This window comes from Pholis gunnellus, assembly GCF_910591455.1.
Source record: "Pholis gunnellus genome assembly, chromosome: 2".
NCBI lineage: Eukaryota > Metazoa > Chordata > Actinopteri > Perciformes > Pholidae > Pholis > Pholis gunnellus.
In genome coordinates, this window is record NC_136536.1 from 1,457,907 (window position 1) to 1,479,388 (window position 21,482).

At 43.3% G+C, this 21,482-nt stretch overlaps 1 protein-coding gene across 1 annotated transcript in view; it reads right to left on the bottom strand.

Annotated features, from left to right (window-relative positions):
• The window catches only part of LOC306710959 (IQ motif and SEC7 domain-containing protein 2-like), a gene marked incomplete at both ends in the record, with an annotated part of 111,840 nt that extends 91,846 nt beyond the window's left edge, over positions 1 to 19,994 (bottom strand). Inside the window, one exon of the mRNA XM_079179708.1 lies at positions 19,246 to 19,994. Within this exon, the coding sequence (XP_079035834.1) occupies positions 19,246 to 19,994 (749 nt within the window). The remainder of the gene's footprint in view (positions 1 to 19,245) is intronic.
• Positions 19,995 to 21,482: the final 1,488 nt, after the last annotated feature.

Below are 21,482 nucleotides of genomic sequence, written 5' to 3' on the forward strand. Positions count from 1 at the left end.
AAGTATGGCTAGTGGTGTTAAAGCAAAAAAGCACATCTAATTCTATCAGCATTAGCTTAGCACACAATTTTAACAGCAGCATTGCAATTAGCACATGTTTACGACTAATTATCTTAACTTATGGTTAGCATATCTTACCATGTTAGCATTATCTTAGCATACAATAAATAAATGGCAGCAAACAGCAGTTAGTGTAAAGTCTTACGTCATACCAGCATACATTAACATACATTAACATACTATCACAAGTGTTAGCTTAGCAGTTAGAACACACAATATATATCAGCTCATGGTTAGCACACAGTCAGTCTCGGCCGTTAGCACTAGCGGTTAGCGTCACAGCAGTACATGTATAGTGTACAGTGAGTCAGGAGAGGGAGGATGATGCACAGATATAAATAGTTTACTGTATTTTTACCGGAGGGAAAAAGGAAAGCCGATTGTGTCCTGCTCGCTAACCATGATTACTGATTAGCTGTTTGGCTAATTCCTCGCTCCACTCATGCAAAGCTGTGGTGTAATTGTTTTACTGATGGTCTCATCCACAGGTGTGGTACCCGGTACAATAATCGTTGCCATCCTCGATGTCTGTAACGGGCCTCGAACCTGTGACCTTGAAGCTAAAGGATGGTCTTGCTAACCCTTCGCTGAACACAACTAGCATTGGGGCAAATTACTAATCTGTCTCCGGGGAGATGTGTGACGAGTCTTCCTGGGTTCACTGGCCCCGTCACATGTCTCGTTGACAGGCCTCGCTGTAATGAAGCTGAAGGTTACCATGTGACGTTTGAACCATATTCATACTCCACGTGTAACACCGTGAGGAGTTAAAATGAGCAGCCTTTTTTACATGAATTAAAAGAAAGGTAAAGAAAGAATGCTATATTGCCAAATGTTAAACATATTTCTCTGTCACCTATCATCTTATGAACTAAAATGTGTACATATGAATACAAACATTAAAAGGTGGGAACAAATCCTTAATAACCTCAAGAGAAAGACTAGCGAGCTATTGAACTGTGCTAGCTTAGCATTAATAATCTAAATGATTGAAAAGGGTTTTAGACCAATTGAACTTTTGCTGAGCCCCCCCCCACCCCATGCTGCTACTCGATCAAGCTATCGAAGCTACGTAACAATGGAGCCCACACTGTCACTAACGGCACAAATATTATCAGACAAAAAAGTGATTTGAGAGAGAAGCAGACAGAAGGGTCTACAATATGTGTTTGAAGGAAATATCCAGGATGTCAAACTGATTCATGAGTGAAAACAGGTTAAAAAGATGAAGATAGAAGCTAAAGCTACAGATCACAGAGTGAACGTGAACCACCACATCACCTGGAGATCCAGACAGAAGACAATGAGACTAAAGGAACAACACTGTTCCTCTTTATTCACTGTTACGATCACTACAAAGCAAAAGCAGCATGTGTTTGCGTTCGGTATCTCTCAGTAGCTAGAAGACTCGCTAATGCTAGTTAATGATGTGCTAACGTACTCTGCTAATGTTAGCTTCACTGGTTTTTAGGGTAGAAACATAACGTTTAAGAAACATCTATCTCCTTCCAACCTCTCCGGGTAACAAGTATCACTATTACACAACGTTTAAAACCACGACGAGCTCCAAATCCACTGAACAAGCCTGAACATAAAGAACATCTGAAACTATTGATGAGAGTCTGTGAAGCAGAGACACAGACTGTATATAAGAAGTGGACGTAGTCGTCGTGACGTCACCCATTGGTTTGTGGACCGACGTTATAAAGCCTTGAGTTTGGCGATTTCGCCGTCGCCATCTTAGAATAAGGGGGTCGCCAACTTGGCTATTTTTTGCAATCGATGAACGGAAGTGACCATATTTGGACTGAGGAGGAGTGTGTACGTCTCTGGTAGCGGCAGCGACCATCAGAACCAGACGGTCGCTGCCTGTCAATTACAGGACGCCTTATGACGCAAAGATGCTACTGTACGGGAGCTACCTAACCATGTAACCATGGAAGCCCTCTGTTAAAGGTTTAAAATATGAAACTAGGTTTAGCCAGCCATGAGAGGCTGTCTTAACCAACCGGGGCTCCTTTACGTAGCAGCCTTTGTACATTAGTTAAAAGAAAGGAATAAAACATTGTCAATTGTTAAAATATTTTCATCTCACCTATCGTTTTATGAATTAAGATGTGCGTACCTATGAGTACAAACGAAGCCAAAAAAGAAGCCAAGTGAGCGATTAACTTAACCTGAGCAAGCTTAGCATTAACAATCAATGTGATTGGAACATTTTTTTTTGGCTAAGCCCCTCCCCCCACGCTGCTACTCCATCAAGCTTTCAGAGCTAAGTTACCGGTGAGCCCACACTGTCACTAACTGCACTCCATGAAGAAATATCATCTCATTTTTAAACTCTTTCTCTTGTGTTCATACAGGTTTTAACTGCCCAACATGGTAAAAGTTATAGTTGCAAAGGTTGCGCCTGCGACGTTTCTTCAGAGAAACCAGTACGCCGCAGATCAGCCTGGAGAGCTGATCCCATGCTTCACCAAAGCTGAGACCTTCTTCCTCACAGTTCATCCCGCTCGCTGTGATGTGACAGTTTGCTGGTCCGCCGCACGGCTGCACACTCGCTGTCACCGTGTCTGGCTGCGGGCGTGATGTACGCCACGCCGCCCGAATGCACTCGGTGATACAGTGCCGGATGTACAGTGTAAATCCAGGCTGATATACAGAGACTGGAACGTCCTGTTGACCCTCTGTGCTGGATTCAGCTTATATAACGTCAGCTGGAAGCTGTGTCTCTGAACTGCACTACATTTAACTCTACGTGGTGGAGGAAATTATTCTGTTTTTGTTTTTTTGGATGCTGGCCTTATTAATGGATCATAAAAGGTGAAACACTTCTGAACCCCCCCCCCCCCCAAAAAAAACGTATTGACATTGTAAACCCTGGATTCTTTATCTTTGTAATAAAGTAAAGCACAGGCGTGCTACAGTAGCTTACTAGTTGTGTAACCAGGGGGCAACCTCCGGTTCTGACGAGTGAAGCCGATGCTTCACGTGTTAAAGCTGCATTCTCTCTAATGTCCACCAGGGGGCGACTCCTCTGGTTGTATAGAAGTCTATGAGAAAATGACTCTACTTCTCTCTTGATTTATTACCTCAGTAAACATTGTAAACATGAGTTTATGGTCTCAATCTCTAGTTTCAAGTCTTCTTCAATAAAGCATGATGTTCATTTAGTAAATCATGGTCCATTTAGAGTCAAACAGACCATAAAGCAGGGGATGCTTTAGGGGCGGGGCTACACAGTGATTGACAGGTCGACACCAGAGATGTATACGGCATCTCTACGTCACTCCTCCTCAATCCAGATATGGTCACTTCCTGTTCACTGGTCGCAAAAGAAACAAGATGGCGACGGCCGTAATCCAAGATTAGAGAGAATGCAAGTTTTAAAACACTTTTGGACACCACATTGGCTTCACTCTGCAGAACCGGAGGTTGCCGTCTGGGGTGCACAGAATTTTGCTCTTTCTGGTGTGACCGGCCCTTAATATATTGGTAACAATCCCGAACCAAGAAGCCAAAAAACAGCAAAGAAATCTCTAAATCTCTAAAGAAGTAGTAGTAACAAATACTTTCAGACCTAAAAGGGCCCAGAGTCATAAAAAGGTCAGGAACTTATGCATTAAGGGAAACATATCTCTCACTCTCCCCCCATCTTTCTTCTTTCTGCCCCCAAAAATAAAAAAAGCAATCCCCCCCCCCCACACCGTCTCTCTACCCAGGCAGTGTACCAGTTGTATTAGTATGGAGTGAACAAGATGCCACTGCAGAGCAGACTGGAGCAATTCATTACCATACTGCTTCCATACTGCAGAGAGCGAGAGACACAGATACAAACAGAGGGAGAGAGAGAGAGAGAGAGACTAGTGCTGCAGAATGTGACAGGTCAGACTGCCACAATCAGTTATTTTTAGATCAATAATCAATGCATCATTGTTGAATTAAGTGCTACCTCGATCTAATTACTCCAAACTAATGACATCATGTTGGAGGTGATTGTTCGACCCAATTTCACAACTTTTCGTATCAGTACTGCTCACGTTTCCTTAAGTTATTCTTGGTGATATGAGGTTCACATGTGCCAGGAGACGGCGCTCCAAACACAAATAAACTACAGTTAATGACAGATATACACAAATATCAGTTTTTCTTTGTTTTTCCATGTTTAGCCTAGCTTAGCACACAGACAGAATAAAAAAAACAGGCGGCAACCTCCGGTTCTGCTGAGTGAAGCCGATGCTTCATGTGTTAAAGCTGCATTCTCTCTAATGTCCACCAGGGGGTAAATGATGGTCCTTTTAGAGTCAAACAGACCATAAAGCAGGGGATGCTTTAGGGGCGGGGCTACACAGTGATTGACAGGTCTCTACCAGAGACGTATAGGGCGTCTCTACGTCACTCCTCCTCAGTCCAGATGTGGTCACTTCCTGTTCACTGGTTGCAAAAGAGCCAAGATGGTGACGGCCGTAATCCAAGATGGCGACAGCAAAATCGCACCAATGATTCATAACAACAGTCCACAAACCAGTAGGTGACGTCACGATGACTACGTCCACTTTTTATATACAGTCAATAGTTCGCACTGCACCGTTACATACAAAGTCAATGCAAAGATGCAAATATGTGTCAACTCGACATCCTAGTTTTGAATGATTTGCTGATTAATCAAAAAAAGTTGTGTCGAGGGACGCGAAAAAGACAAAATTATTGTCTCTGAACAAGTGAACATGGTGTCGCCAAACCAACCAGGACTGAAATCTGTCACTTTGAGGTCAAAATGAAATTTAAATTCTTTAACTTCCTGTTTAACCTTCGAACACCGATACAAGAAGATGTAACAACACGTCGTGTGAGCTATCGACCATTGAGATGAGATGGATGAGTAGAGCTCTGTGCTGCTTTAACAGCTGTTATGTCTCAAAATAAGTGAATAATGATGCTCCGTGTGTGTGTGTGTGTGTGTGTGTGTGCTGACTAACTGCTAACCTTACACCATACAAACAGTGTTCAAACAGTTTGATATGCACAGCTGCAATACTTGACCCGACTTTGTTTCCATAGCTGATTGGATAGTAACTGGAGCTCTCTCCATCACTGTTGGTAGCTTTCAGATAAAGTGTGATGCATGGCTGTGAAAGCTACATTTCACACCTCTAAACACACACACACACACACACACACACACACACAGTCTCTCACTCTCTCCCACTATCACTCCACTGTAGGTCTCTCACTCTCTGATATCTCCTCTCTCTCTTAACTTGACCGTATCATCACTCTCTGTCACGGTTTGTCCCTCTCACCACACACACACACACACACACACGATGACACACACACACTTTGTCTTTGACCCTATCATTACTTAAAAAGTTCCTAAAAGTTTACATAAAGTTTGGCTTTTTTGCACAAAGCTTTGGGTCAAACGATTAATAACGAGTGTTATATGCTGCAAAATATCTTGAGTCATTTCAAAATCTACAATTAGACCAAATACTGCTGAAGAACCGGGACGAAGACCCAGACGCTTAAAGAGACAGACTCGTCATTACCCATCATGCCTCATCCTGTCCTCAGATGGGCCCTGTCAGCTCGGCTCAGTCAGATTACAGGCCGCTCTAATCTGATTACAATCTCGTTAGATCATCGAACGTCCGCCTGTCGCTGAGTCACTGCCACATGCCAGCCAGCCTGTCATAACACATCACACACGCACACACACACACACACACACACACACACACACACACGCATTGGCAGTTTGAGGGATGTGGAACGTTAACTCTCTGTTGGGGAAACGATCTGGAGCTGGTGCGGGAGGTAGAGCAGTACAAGCTGGATACAGTTGGACTACTCGTTTACATGGCATTGGGTCCGGAGCCAAACCACCTGGAGAGGTGCTGGACTCTCTCCTGTTGCTGAGTAACACTGCTAGCGAGGGGATTCTGGCTGTTACAATTTTTTATTTCTCTTCATTCGAGGTTCATTTATTGCTATTCTACAACACAGACTCGCACACCAACACCTGGACAGGTCACCAGACGATTGGGCTCACTTTGGTTTCCCGGACGCTGCCGTGTGTCACGGGAATAACGCAGCTGGATCGCCAGTTGTCAACGTTTATGGTCGAAACTACGACGGTATCTGTAAAGTAAACGAGAGCTTGATGCAGAGAATTGACCAGGGCGCAGATGTTTTACGTTCAAAGCTTCTATTGAGCTATTCTATTGAGATTTTTTAATTCCTGTCGTTATATTTTATGTCGTCATCAATCTACAGAAATAGGAAACACTTGATTTGGTGTTATTGTGGTTATATAAATGTAGTTTATGTTGCTGTTAGACTGCAGTGAGTATGTTGTTTTTGAAACGCCAGCAAATTTAGATTGAAGCAGAATATTTCGTTATTTGTTAAGAATGAATATGGTACAGCCCTAGAGATGACCATGTCAACAGATGCTCAATTGACCTCAACAGGTGTGTGTGTGTGTGTGTGTGTGTGTGTGTGTGTGTGTGTGTGTGTGTGTGTGTGTGTGTGTTCGCCATCAGCTCTCTGGTTTTTGGACATCGAGCATTAAAACTCTAAAAAGAGACTCACAAATATTTTGTCAGCTGTTGTTTTTGTGTGAATCCTGCTCTGTCTGGGTTTCTGTTGGTGTGTTAGTGACCTGATCATCCAATGAGTCTGTGCAGGTGGCAACACTTTCTCAACAGTTCATCCTCAACAGTTCATCCTCAACAGTTCATCCTCAACAGTTCATCCTCAACAGTTCATCCTCAACATTCATCCTCAACAGTTCATCCTCAACAGTTCATCCTCAACAGTTCATCCTCATCAGTTCATCCTCAACAGTTCATCCTCAACAGTTCATCCTCAACGTTCATCCTCAACGTTCATCCTCAACAGTTCATCCTCAACAGTTCATCCTCAACAGTTCATCCTCATCAGTTCATCCTCAACAGTTCATCCTCATCAGTTCATCCTCAACAGTTCATCCTCAACAGTTCATCCTCAACGTTCATCCTCAACGTTCATCCTCAACAGTTCATCCTCAACAGTTCATCCTCATCAGTTCATCCTCAACAGTTCATCCTCAACAGTTCATCCTCAACAGTTCATCCTCAACGTTCATCCTCAACAGTTCATCTTCAATGTTCATCCTCAACAGTTCATCCTCAACAGTTCATCCTAAACGTCCATCCTCAACAGTTCATCCTCATCAGTTCATCCTCAACAGTTCATCCTCAACAGTTCATCCTCATCAGTTCATCCTCAACAGTTCATCCTCAACAGTTCATCCTCAACAGTTCATCCTCAACAGTTCATCCTCAACAGTTCATCCTCAACGTTCATCCTCAACAGTTCATCCTAAACGTCCATCCTCAACAGTTCATCCTCATCAGTTCATCCTCAACAGTTCATCCTCAACAGTTCATCCTCATCAGTTCATCCTCAACAGTTCATCCTCAACAGTTCATCCTCAACAGTTCATCTTCAATGTTCATCCTCAACAGTTCATCCTCAACAGTTCATCCTAAACGTCCATCCTCAACAGTTCATCCTCAACAGTTCATCCTCATCAGTTCATCCTCAACAGTTCATCCTCAACAGTTCATCCTCATCAGTTCATCCTCAACAGTTCATCCTCAACAGTTCATCCTCATCAGTTCATCCTCAACAGTTCATCCTCAACAGTTCATCCTCAACAGTTCATCCTCAACAGTTCATCCTCATCAGTTCATCCTCAACAGTTCATCCTCAACAGTTCATCCTCATCAGTTCATCTTCAACAGTTCATCCTCAACAGTTCATCCTCAACAGTTCATCCTCAACCCACAGAATCAAAATGACACAGACGGAGCGATACAGAGATCATCAGAGGGAGAGATGCTGCATTTCAGTTTTAGTTGCTCCAGAAAAGGAGGCCATGCCAACAGTGTTGTTAAGGGCAACCGTTTCAAATGAAGAAACATGTTGTCACGGTAACAAGGACTTCGTGCATGAGTGTGTGTGTGTGTGTGTGAGTGTGTGTGTTTTAGATCCTCCACTGCTGCTGCTCACAGTTGATTTACTATTTCCAATAGGTTACATCTGGAGAGTCCAAACGCACGCACGCACACACACACACACACACACACACACACACACACACACACACACACACACACACACACACACACACACACACACACACACACACACACACACACACACACAGTGAAAGCATTCACAAAATCAATTATACCACTTTAAAAAAATCTCCATTTAAAAAACCCAATGACTTGATAAGTTGATTATTACATATTGATGATGAAGTCATTCTTCACCATAAATGTTCTTTCAAGGGCAGATAATACAAACTCAGGAGAGACTGAAACAAAATGTACAAAATCATTTTTTAACTATTTATTGCCGGCTTCTATCATTAATGTCTGTTTGTCGACTTTATAGACGTTGTGTGCTTATGATGCTCACAATGAACTCCCCACACTGACGCTTTAGATGATTCAGAGAAAGGTGGGTTGGATATTTCTTTAAAGTAAAGAATGTTGCTTGTATATTTAAAAATACTTTTACTTTATAAACTTGTAAAGGAAAAGCTTGCAAGTGTGCACCAACAGCAGATCAATACCTTTGAATCATTAAAGTCTCATGAACATTGAAACAGTTTTACTCATCGCTCTGTTCAGATCTTTGTTTAAAGACATTTCAATGCAATTGGTGGAAGACGCAGTGGATTTCTATCTCTGGTCTAAAATGAATAGTAAAAGTTCAACATGTCGGGAAATACACTTGATATCACTCTCACGTCTGGCTGTTGTTAGCTTAGCTTAGCACAAAGACTAATCGCTAATCAACATGTTGCATCTGGTAGTTAACAAAGAGAATGATGAGAACATCTTTAATTCATTTAGGAGGCAGGATCCACATGTAGGAGCTCAACCTTTATCTCTCCACAGTAAACGAACGCATCTTGCTTTGGCCCATACTGCCTGAGCTGACACACACACACACACACACACACACACACACACACACACACACACACACACACACACACAGAGAGCTGGACCCCAGGGTGTTGTCCTGCGGCTCGGCTCTGAGAGGTAATTCATCACTTCTCTATTCATATCAGCTAGCCTAGTTTCCCCTGCAGCACACACACACACACACACACACACACATACACACATACACACATACACACACACACTGCAGCGAGTGCATGCACGCACAGCGACGCAGTGGCAGAGGACCAAATACTAACACAAACACACACACACTCCGGTGCAGACTAGGCTGCTGATATTTAACTACAGCGCAGCTCCATTCAACAAGCCTGCGGCAGAAAGCACTGATGCAGCCCACACACACACACACACACACACACACACACACACACACACACACACACACACACACACACACACACACACACACACACACACACACACACACACACACACACACACACACACACACAGACGTAGCACCGAGCTGCTGCTGTCACACTCTCTGAACAGCTAGCAGATGCTGTAGCTCACATTCAACCACCAAACCAGGTCTCCAGGGTATCTACTGTATTTCAAAGGGTCAGTTCACCTAAAACATCAATTCAAATCCTCCACCCCCCCCCCCCAAAAAAAAGTGATCTGTAGGTCTGTCACCAGGTTCTGTGTGTGAGTTCACTCTGGTTCAACCACAAGAAGAGCACCGACGAGTGATATGCAGGTATGATCACAGATACAGCAGGAGGTTGATCTCTAATGTATAGACTGTATATGAGAAGCGGATGTAGTCACTATTAGGGCTGTATATTTGCAAGCACCTCAACATATAATAAATCACGCTATATTGTTATTTTTTTATACTTAAAATGTAATAAAATAGCTGAAAATACAACTTGCTGTCTAAGACCTGGATCATCAAATAGGTACATCATCAACACATGATAGTGATAACTCAGTGGACAAGTTTTATTAAACTACTTCAACCGGTCACTGAGCAGAGAACACACATTTAAAAATGTTATGAAAATAAAGTGCGTATTCTCATTGTGTCACTGAACACTTAACTAAAATGCACTGGCCACATTGTCATTTGAAAATAAAATACATACTGTATTCTTTTCTTATTGTCACCGCCCACTCTTAACCCATAAACATCGGATACGTGCATTAAGTAAAGTTGTCACTATGGCTCGGTCCTTCAGCTTCAGTCTTCAGTAACTCCTCGATGTTACTGCCTGTACGGCTCTCGTGATGTGGTGTGACGTAATCTTAACATTCGACATTGGTGGTCTACTCGTCTAACGTCTCACGTCAGGCCTCACTTCCTGTTCACTGGCTGCAAAAGAAACAAGATGGCGGCGGCCGTAATCCAAGAGGGCAACGACCAAATCGCCAAACTAGAGGCTTCAAAACATCAGTCCACTATATCCACTTCTTATATATGCAGTGTATGCAGATACCATAGTTCACTGTCTTCATATCAACTTTAAAAAGCACCGTAACAACGTACAGCTGTGGCAGATAGAACAACGTACAGCTGTGGCAGATAGAACAACGTACAGCTGTGGCAGATAGGCACAATGTTTCATCTCGTCACTAAACTCTTTACACAAAAAACACACCATAAGATCTTTCATTAACTGCAGCAGCACACATGTTGACTACATGGTAAAAACGTCCCTGTGGTCTGGTTTATGTTGGACCAACAACATAAGAGCGTTTCATATTTGCATTGTGCTGTTGCTCGACATCATGAACAGGCTAAACACGCCGCTGTAGCGTCTTTAAAGCTCTGGGAATAGACAAAGATCACAAGGGGGGGCGCGTCAGGTGGCCAAAACTAGATTCAACATGTATAACTAAAACCATAACAACAGACTGTAATATATACAAATGTTTGTGCATAAATTATTTTTAAAAATATGTTTTTGTCTTCACTCAAAAATAGTAGACTACTTAGGCCACATTGTGTGAAATGCCAGTATTTGTGCACAGTGTGAGATAAATATCAGGCTGCACTACATTATTATTAGTATTGTACTATTTGTAGAGTTGGACTCCAGTGTTGGCTGCGTAGGATTGTTTCCCATCCAAACATTAAATCCAAAAGCGTTGTTAAGTCATCACTTTATGACGCAATCACTTTATTTATGTTGACGAAACTCACACGTTTTATTCATTAAGGAAAGTTGGTTGATGAAAAAAGATGAACTCATTTAATATGCTGAATAACTATATTCAAATTAAGGATTTTGTTCAGAAATTTGTATGTTTTTTTTTTATTGCGATGACGTCAGAAAACGTAATAGATGTCACATAAAACTAATCCCTCCTAATTTGAAACGGAGAAACTGAGTCACTCAATAATATTTCACATGAATTAAAGTCAACTAATAGCAGTTGTATTATATTTATAGAAAACTCAGTAAATGTGTTCACCCTTCACCTGCTAGTCTTGTTCACGTACACGCTTATACTTAACAGTCTCAGGGAATTATCAACAGGCATTCTGGGTAATAAAGAACATCCCTAACTAGAGTGTGGAAGTATAGAAGTAAAGTTCTGTGAAGAACAAACACGTAATCCCTCACTAGCTCCGCCACTGTGTCGGGTATCTTTGATGACAGTGAGCAGCTGAAGATGTTTTTCGCTGGCAGCTTCTTTCCCAGCATGCAGCGCGGCCGTCCTCTCGGGTTTTGCGGTAGTGTGGATGGATTACCGACGATGTCATCAGACCGAGACGCAGAGCAGCAGACATTTTCTACCAACGACACAGGAGATACTGCACTGCTGGCCTCAATACAAACACACGCACACATGCACAGTTGTGTTTTCATGACTTTTGGGGGACATCACATTGACATTAATTTCCTGGAGATGTACCCTAACCGTAACCATAACCGCTACCAGTCTAATCTTAATCCTAAATCTAACTTTACCAAAACCTTAAACCAAGTCATCACACTAAAATGTCCCCCCAAAAAAGGCAAGTCCCCACAAGACTGGTAAAACGCCTACACACACACAGACACAGTTGTGTTTTCATGACTACGAATGTGTTTCGTTAGGATTTTATCTATATTAGTAGATGAATACTGCTTATCGGTACGGTTCCTTATCAATACTATTATCGGTTCTTATATTGTGAGAAAAAAAGACAATTAATTAAGAAGAAAAAAGATGAGTCCCCACAATGTGACAGTGTCCCCACATGGCAGGTAAAACACACTCACAAAGACACACAGAGCATCATTTCCAGAAGACTGTGATTTCCAGAAGACCAATGTTGGAAAAAAATGGAGGCTTTTTGTACTATATATATATATTCTGGTATTCACATGTTTACAGCCCCTCCCTCCTCCTCTCATCTCCTCCCCTGCCCTCCTCCCCTCCTCTCCTCTCCTCTCCTCTCCTCTCCCCTCCCCTCCATCTTTTCCTTTTAGTCAGCTGTTCAGTACAGAGCCGTGAAAAATAGAACTCACATCGTCACATCAGCCGGCTGCCAGAATATTCTCGGTGCCATCTGTGTGCTGTGAGATCTGCTGCCAGGTATCAGCCTTTACAGCAGGACTTCACACACGCATAAAAGCGCCTTTATGCAACTAAACGTTTACAAATGTTTTTCACTCAGGTGAACACAGGCGGGGTTATTATTAGTGATATTTTAAGTCACATATTCCTCAGTTCACACTGGACAAAAGTTCATATTTCGGAAGTTTGAATCATTTCATTTAAACTATTTCACATGTAAATATTATATTTTGTGTCAAAATTAAACCGTTTTATAAAACGAAGGGAAAAACAAAAACATTGATAAAACAGCCGATTACTTCCTTTTCAACAGCAGATTATGTCAAAACAAATATGAATGAACACATGAATAAAGACAAAATAAACGATTCCTGAAGACTAAAAGTTGCACTGGTGCTCCTGCGGTGCTCATTACATCATGAAAGTGTTGCACAGAACAAACAACTGATGGCTTCTTTTCCATAGCAGCGGGCGCTGAGGCTCATGGGTATTGTAGTATTTAGAGCTGACAAAAGGTCCTTTAACCTCCAGTCATTTGGTAAAAACCAGCTTCTTAGTTTTCATACTTGTATTTATTTGTTACTTTAAAGGTGTTGAGATTGCTGCCGGTAGGGGTTTTGATTTCCTGCAATGGCTCTTTTATCTCAGTAACTGTGTCATTATTAATCTTCACTTTAAATATACACTTGACACTTTAATAAGTTTATTTATTCTATTGTCAATGTTCATATTTTTTATTCTTAAATGACGTCTGAAACTATTGCTTATGTTTATTGTCGCACACAAATCCCAAAAGCCAAATTCCTTGTATGTGCAAAGGTACGTTTGATTCTGATCAACCACAGATGAAAGTAGATCTGTAGCTATATCTGGTCCAACACATGGATTGTGCGTTATATCCCTCTTAAGTTAACAATGAAATAAAGTGTTTCTATTTTGAGGAACGTTGAGATCATTTACAGTGAGTGGAAGATTAGAGCAGGGAACTATGGAAACAGCGGCTCTCAAGAATATTATTCTATAAAAGACCACATTTTGGCCTCAATGTGGTAAGTTAGCACGTTAGCACGTTTAGCATCCGTTTGATGATTGGTCTACATTTTCTGCTCGGTCACAGCGACGTCGCTCTGCATCACAGCGACTGAGCTGAAAATGCAAATGTGTGTGTGTGAGCGAGTGGATGGAGAGAAAACAAATAAATAAAAAAAAACAAGCTGAAGAGGAGCCGAGTGCGTCTGCTGTTATGAAACCTAGGGCACCTTCTCCTTCCTCCTCAGCTTATACCCAGCTGTTGCCATGACAACGCAGCATTTGTCCCCTCCTCCTGGAGGAGGAGGAGGAGGAGGAGGAGGAGGAGGAGGGCTCCACCTTCACCACCACCAGCCGGCTCCGTGTCTCATTTCCATGTTGCGAAATATAAGAGACAGACGGACTGACGGGGGGAGGGAGAGACGTGACGCTGTGCACGATTTACTGACCGTGTGTGTGTGTGTGTGTGTGTGTGTGTGTGTGTGTGTGTGTGTGTGTGAGATGAGATCAGTCTTGTTGATTGATGGTGTAATCATTCTACAGCTGACCTAGATGTTGACACACACACACACACACACCTATACACACTCTCTCTAATTAGATTGTGTGAGTTGCAGGGTGACTACGGTGAGCCGGAGGGGACAAGTTTGATTAAGAGGTTTTGAGTTTTTTCTGACTAAACTGGACTGGAAATTATTTAAGAAATGGTGTAATGCATTAAAAGTTAATTTCAGTTATAAAAAAGGGATTTTAAATGATTGTCTTTGCAGACTGTGACGAGCTGTTTTATGAAGATGTTTCTCTCAGACCAGAAAGAAACCAGAGAGAGACGAAGACGTAAACTTGAGAAACCCAGGGAGCCCCAGTATTATCTGACTATTGTCTTTATCTTTTATATCAAAGGCCGTGTATTACGTATAATAAACCCATATAGACTCGGTTTAGTCCAGTCATGGATTATTAAACCAGTTGAATAAAAAATAGTCAATAAATATTCGATATTCTGGTCGTTTCTTCGTTTATTTCCAGGTGTGAAAAGGCCTTTACAATCTTTGCAAACAGCTCTGTGAGTTAAGTTATGGTCTGTTTGACTCTAAATGGACCATCATTTACTAAATGAACATCATGCTGTATTGAAGAAGACTTGAAACTAGAGATTGAGACCATAAACTCATGTTTACAATGTTTACTGAGGTAATAAATCAAGAGAGAAGTAGAGTCATTTTCTCATAGACTTCTATACAACCAGAGGAGTCGCCCCCTGCTGGTCACCATGCAGGGTGACGCTGGTTTGATAATCACCAATACAGCCTGCATCAAGTTGAAGTTTAATTTAGATACTGATCAGCTGAACGGCTTGAATTAAATCCAAACCTGTAACGTGATTTTAACAAGTAAATAAATCACTGTGTGAAAGTTATAAAACCCAAGATTCCTCGTTACACATCAGCCTCTGCTGACCAGGAAATATGAGAAGTGGAAGGTTTCCAACAACGTACGTGTGCAGCACTCTGTGTGAGCCGACCTCATTAAAAAGACCCGCGTGCTCGTCTGTAATCGGCCTCCTGCCTGATCTGAGCGGTTTGATTGGTGCCGTTTTGTTGTTGGAAGCATGTTTTAGCTCAGGAGTATCCGGCACCAGTCAGCGCTGATGAGGTGCTTTTAGTCGACCTCCGATAAACTACTGAGACAAGACTTTTAGCTTGCTTGCTTACACGCGCATACACGCACCGTGAGATTATTGTTCATGAATTTAACACATTGAGGACGCTGGGTGAGCCTCTACACTTCACAGGATTGTTTCCAGGACACTGAACTAAAACCGCACACGCACACACACACACACACGCACACGCACACCTGGTGCAGCAGTGCTGCTGACCGAGCTCATTTACACTCCTGTTATCATCATCAGCACACAGAGGACGAGATGTCAGCAGCTGTTTACAAAAACAGGGTCAAAGCGAGAGAAAGAGAGATGATATCTGAAGTCCAAAATTAAAATCCTGTCGACATCGTGTCCACTTTTGTGTTGCTGCGAGCAGCAAAGGGCTTAAATAAAAGAAACATCACGGATATCTATTGTCGGAAAATACACACAGCGCACAGAACCGGTGGCCATTAGATCATCATGGTCTGGATCTCACTGTGATCAGGTCAAACTAAATAAAATAAAGAATAAATCAAATCTATTCATATGATTAGTTGTATTTGACTTTGACTTTTTTTGTTTCATACCATAGACCGTATATAAGAAGTGGACGTAGTCACCGCGATGTCATCCATCGGTCTGTAGACTGACGCCACAAGTTCGGCATATTGGATGTCGCCATCTTGTTTTGTGCAACCAGAAGTGACACTAGAGGGTGGAGCTTAGTTAAAACGAGCGCTGAATAACACATCTTAAAGCAATCTTTTGATCGAAAAGATCGAAAAGAAGGAAGGACATGAAGAGGGAATCTGGAGAAGAGAACAGAAAAGTGAATGATTCGTCCTCTTTAAATTCCTCCTCTCTTCATCCATGTGAATCCTACAGATCTGACTCCTCTGACTCCTCCACACCCACACTGCAGAACAACATCTCTCTCTCTCCCTGTTCATTACCGTAACTTCTCTCCATCAGTCTTCCCCTTCAATACGATCAATGAGCTGTCACAGCACCGATGTCTAATGATGGTTATGGCACCGTCACGCGTTCGTATCATCTAAAGGTTTCTATAATCATCGTACCAGCAGAGGTTGTGCTCCTAGATTTGCAATTATAATAATGACTACATATATCTGTGGGTAAACCACAGTGTGCCATTTGAACACAGGCTGAAACTGTGGTCAGAGTAAATCATAGCTATTATACTTTGTGTGCAGTTTGTCATTCTGTTCATAAACGTCCACCCTGAGATGTTGCTGAACACGAGGCGACAGGACGGTGAGTTCACTCGTTTCCTCGTCTTCACTCTTGAATCTTTAATTGAAAACGTTTAGGATCATACCGACGTTTTGCATTTTTTATTACACTTCAGTTAAAATGTCTAATTCAAGTTCAGGCTGCTGTGTGTGTAGTTGACACTTAAAGTGAAAGCGCTGTGATGAGTTCATGTGCTGCCAATCACCGAGCTGCTCCCCTTTGCGGCATCCATGATTTTATGTCACTTTAAAGCCATATTGAGTTTTTCAAAGCATTAAGTTTCCTTAAAAGAAAGGACGACACGAAACCTGAGAATTTTAGTACCAATAACGGTGAACTTCCACGATTCTGGATAAAATATAAAAATCACAAACTAAACAACAATCTACTTCAAGATACACTCCTTTGTTACCTTTTGCTTACTGTTTTTTTCCCTGGGACCACGGGACGCCATTGGCCTTAAGCCCCGATTCCTAGGACATGCAGAACCTTTGCCACATGCCGTAGGCAAAGACGACCTGGATTTTTTTGAACTACAAACCCTTAAAAAACCCTCTAAATGTCATCGGTATGTTAATTTCAAAATGGCTACGATAAGAGAACTATAAACAACCGAGTGTAAAGCTCAATGTTCACAAATGCAGGCGTTTGAACCTCCTTTGTAGCAAAACAGGACCATGGACCTAAAGTTTGATCTGCTTTTCACTGCAATATGGCAACCATAAATTAAATCTATTTAGAGAAAATATCTGTGTGACAGAAGTTTAAAACACTCAACACTCAAAAGTTCAGAACCCTTCAGATGAAACGTTTCAACTGCTCCTTCATGTCCTACAATATTTACTGCCTCCTTGTTTTTACTGCTTCAGCCTGAGGTGCTGCGAGGTAAATCTGTGTGAGGGTGTTTTACATTTTGCTGCATCATGCCCAATACAAAATCACCCAGAAACCGGTGTGGGCAGCTCCTGCCACACGCCGTCGTGCCTCTCCGTTCCATAATCTGCCCCAGTGCAGTGTGGGATTTATTGGATCACACTCAGCGAGCAGCGAGCAGCCTGATTGTACAGTGTGATTTCATAACGAATCAGCCGTATCTCCACTGCTGTCAGACTCCATCATTGTTTTTCTGCCTGGTACATCATTTGCAAGCTGGAGGTCAGTTTTTTTCTCACGATATAAGCTGTACCTGAAGGTCCCATGACTCAGGGCTCCGAGGATTTTTTATTTCTTTTCCCTGCGCTTTGATTCCTCAGATGTATGAGAGCTTATAAGCCAAAGCAATAGTACTATTAAATCTGTCTCCATGAGTCATCACTGCGTTTCCCCAGCCTTCATCTCTCGTCTCTCTCGCTCTCTCTGTGTTTGCAGAAGAGAGGAGAGGCAATGCCCCCACGTCCCCCAACAGCAGCGCGAGCTTAGCTTTAAGCGCTTCCAAAACACCGAGCGAGGTTAAAAACCATTTCAACTGAGTGTTGTCCTTCTACGGTTGCATGGCAACAGCAGTCGCCATGACCGGCGCTTTCCCACGGACAGCGGTCCGGTGTCAGCGGTTACAAAAAGGAGCTGCCTGGTGCGTGCACGGTACAACTGCAGCGCTGCATCCCCGTGGCCTACGAGCAGCACGCGGCCTCGTGCGCGGAGGCAACCGTCGTCCTCGACACTTCCTGATAGGACGCTCCTGAGATAGCGTTGCCAGGCAACAAATCCAACTCCAGGCAGCGACCATGATTTCTGATTGAAAAAATGTATTCAGAGCAACAAAATGACAACAGAACGTTTTCTTCATGGCAAGAACAACCAATCCTATCGCTGAGCCAAAGTATCCATTACATGACACCGCTCAGTCTGTGCTCCGCCAATTATCAGCGTTAAGAGATGCTGTAGTCGTTTAGTTCGTCTTGTCTCGGGAGTCTCGTGCACTCCTGCTCTCCTGCAATATGTAAATTCTCACCACAACCTCCCACTCTGTAGCCCTATTAGCTGATAGAAGGATGAATAATTATCAACCCTGTACGCCCACCAATCACAGCACAGAAAGAAAGCACAGGGCTATCAGCTGGCCCCGCTCCTTTGGAGGAAGAAACACTTCAATGTTAGACTTCTACATGTCACCTCTCCTATCTGTTTAAGTCCAAGACGCTTAAAATCACATTCAGCAAAACAGCTTTGCCTTAAAATCTGTTGCTTGCTCTTTTTTTTTTGCCAGCGAAGAATCAAGCAAACAGATGTTTCCAGGTGGAATTGAACACGTAGGCACATATTTCAAGGCTTGCACAAAACCTGCGTGAGAAAAGCTGCAAAGTTAGTTGCGATCAAAGTCAAAGATATACACGAGTGTTGGCAAATCAGACAGTGAGGTTGACAGACCGGCAGCCAAGTTTGAGTTTGGAAATTTTGTGATGTAGGATGCCATATTAACGCTAATGTCCTACAGTAGTTTAGAGGCAAACGTTACCCATTAGAAATGGCAAAACTTAGTATTTAAAGAAGCATTTGAATGTACCAACCATGAAATTTCATTGCTTTAAAGACAGAGTTCTTCTGAGGGAGCGCATTGATACATGCATTCAATGCCAGCAAAAAGTTGCCAACCAGCAGGTAGAGGGTTAAATTTGTTCATTTAAATCCACTGTTGGGATCAGGTTTACCGTCCTCTCGTGTTATCTTTGGCTTTGGTTGTAGGAAGTAAACCTTAAACTCGTAACTTACGATTTCTGGTGGTGGAGGGTGTGGGCGTGGTGGTTGTTGGAGGAGTTGGCTCTGTGCAGGCGCTCGAGCCTCTCCTTCTCTTTCTCCACAAAGTTGGTGTTGGTACCAGTGCTGGTGGAAGGCATTCGGGTCAGTCGGCTGTGGGCCCGCGGCTGATCCCTGGGTGGGATCGGAGGAGGCGGAGGTGGAGCCGGAGCTGGGGAGGAGATCGGAGCTGGGATTTGGGTGGGGATCGACATGGAGATTGGGGCGGAAGCCGGAGCGGAGACCGGTAGCGCCGTTGTACTGGTGCTGTTGGAGCTGTTGTAGGAGTGGTGGGTGGAGGCGGAGTGGTGGTGGTGCTGATGGTACTGGTGGTGGTGGTGGCTGTGGTGGAGGGGGATGGAGGAGGGAGGCTGGGGTGGAGCTTGGTATTGGCTGTTGTGGTGGTGGTGCTGGTGGTGGTGATTCTTGGCAGAAATGGATGTCGGTATGGTCTGAGTCGGCGGAGGCGGCGGAGGAGGAGGAGGGAGTGGAGGCTCGGGAGGAGGAGCAGGCGGAGGAGGAGCAACGGGTTGCCGGTCCAAACGTAGATCCTTGTTCTCCTGGCTGAGCCGGTCCAGTTGGACCTCCAGCTCCTCGATTCGGCGCCGCTGAGTCTCCAGAAGCTTCTGCTGGCTCTCGATGATGTTGTTGAGTTCAAGAAGGTACTCCACGGCCCGGTTCGGGCTTTCTGGGCTGCCCTGGCCCGGGCCTTGATTAGCATCCATTACTTTTCAGGTCTGAGAATTAGCACAGAGGAATGGCTCAATAACAGCTGGGAAAAGGCCCAGCGACCAAGGTTCACTGCTAAATTCTAAACTAGAGAGCCCAAATGCTGTTGGCTGTTACAGTTGGTTAGATCCAGGTTGCACCCTGAGGCTGAATGCTTAACTTCTGCAGTAGATGAAATGCTGCATGAGTCAGCGGGCTATCCAGACTATGCACTCTACTAATCTAGTCTACAACCTAAAACCTAATGTCTAAATAACTACAAAAGTAAACCCTATGGCCCTAAGACCCTACACCTTAAAAACTAAACTACCCTTCACCCTCCCCCCCACCAGAGGTAAGTGGGGGGGAGAGGACTTTTTCTTCTTTGAGTTCTGATTCAAAGATCAAGATGGACCTCGTCCTCGCTGGCTCCAATCAGAGAGGTTTATAGAGTCGTCGACCATCCCCTGGTTCAGTCAGGTGTTTCTGTTGGGGTTCAGGCCCATGACGGTTAAAAAACAGAACAAATAAAGAGAGAGAGAGAGATTGTCTTCCCCCCCTCAACAAAAACAGTTTGTCTTTCCGTTTGTCAGTGCGTCAGTTGTATCCACTCATTGCACTCCATGCAGAAGATCAGAACATTGGTTTCCAAGAAGCAGGTGTGGAGACCAACGCTGACAGAGACTGTATTTGTCCCTCTGTGTTAAAGATGCACATTATCATTGTAGAGAAACTGTAGATTGTCCGGCATGAAGCTTTTTTTTTTTGTTCTCCATCCGACGCTGCTGAGGAGATGCAGACGGCAAAGAACTTCCAAAACAAGCGAGCTAACCACAGGCTTCCCTGTCGTGCCTCATAATAACATCCTGGGATCTGAACCCCTGTGGTTAATTCTCCAAAATCAAGAGTTTTCTGAGCAGAAAAAGAGACCAGTTCAGACCTTCTCCATCAACAAAACCGTTTGGAACCAAACCTTGAGAAATCAACGGAACCTAAAGCTCCACAAAATTAAAAAACGTAACGTCCATTGAAGATCATCTCCTGACAAATGTGGAAGAGGAGAGGTTCACCTCTTCCAGGTCCATGGGTTCACCGGCAGGACTCGGCCTGTCACCCTGCAGTCGGTCTGTCGGAGGAAGTGGTGCGTGAAGGTTAAATGTCATGTCAGATGTTTGTCTTCTTCCTGGATAAAGCGAGGCATCTGGGATTCACCGGCATTATCGTTCCTCTGGAGGGCATATCCAGATCCTTCTACATGGCATCCATCCGTTACATGAAAAAGAAGAAAGGAAAGAGTAGATGAGAAGAGAGTAAGAGTATCAAAGAAGAACAGCAGAGTCAAGCGGACATATGTAATGTATTCCCCTTCATTTGAGTTAACTTACATCCTTTTTTATTCCAATTTAGATTTTCTCATCGTCTTTCATCTCATGTAGTCTCCATAATTTTAGTTTTTGATTCTTTCCCCTCCTTTGTGATCCTTCTTTTCTCTGTTGCTCTCCTCC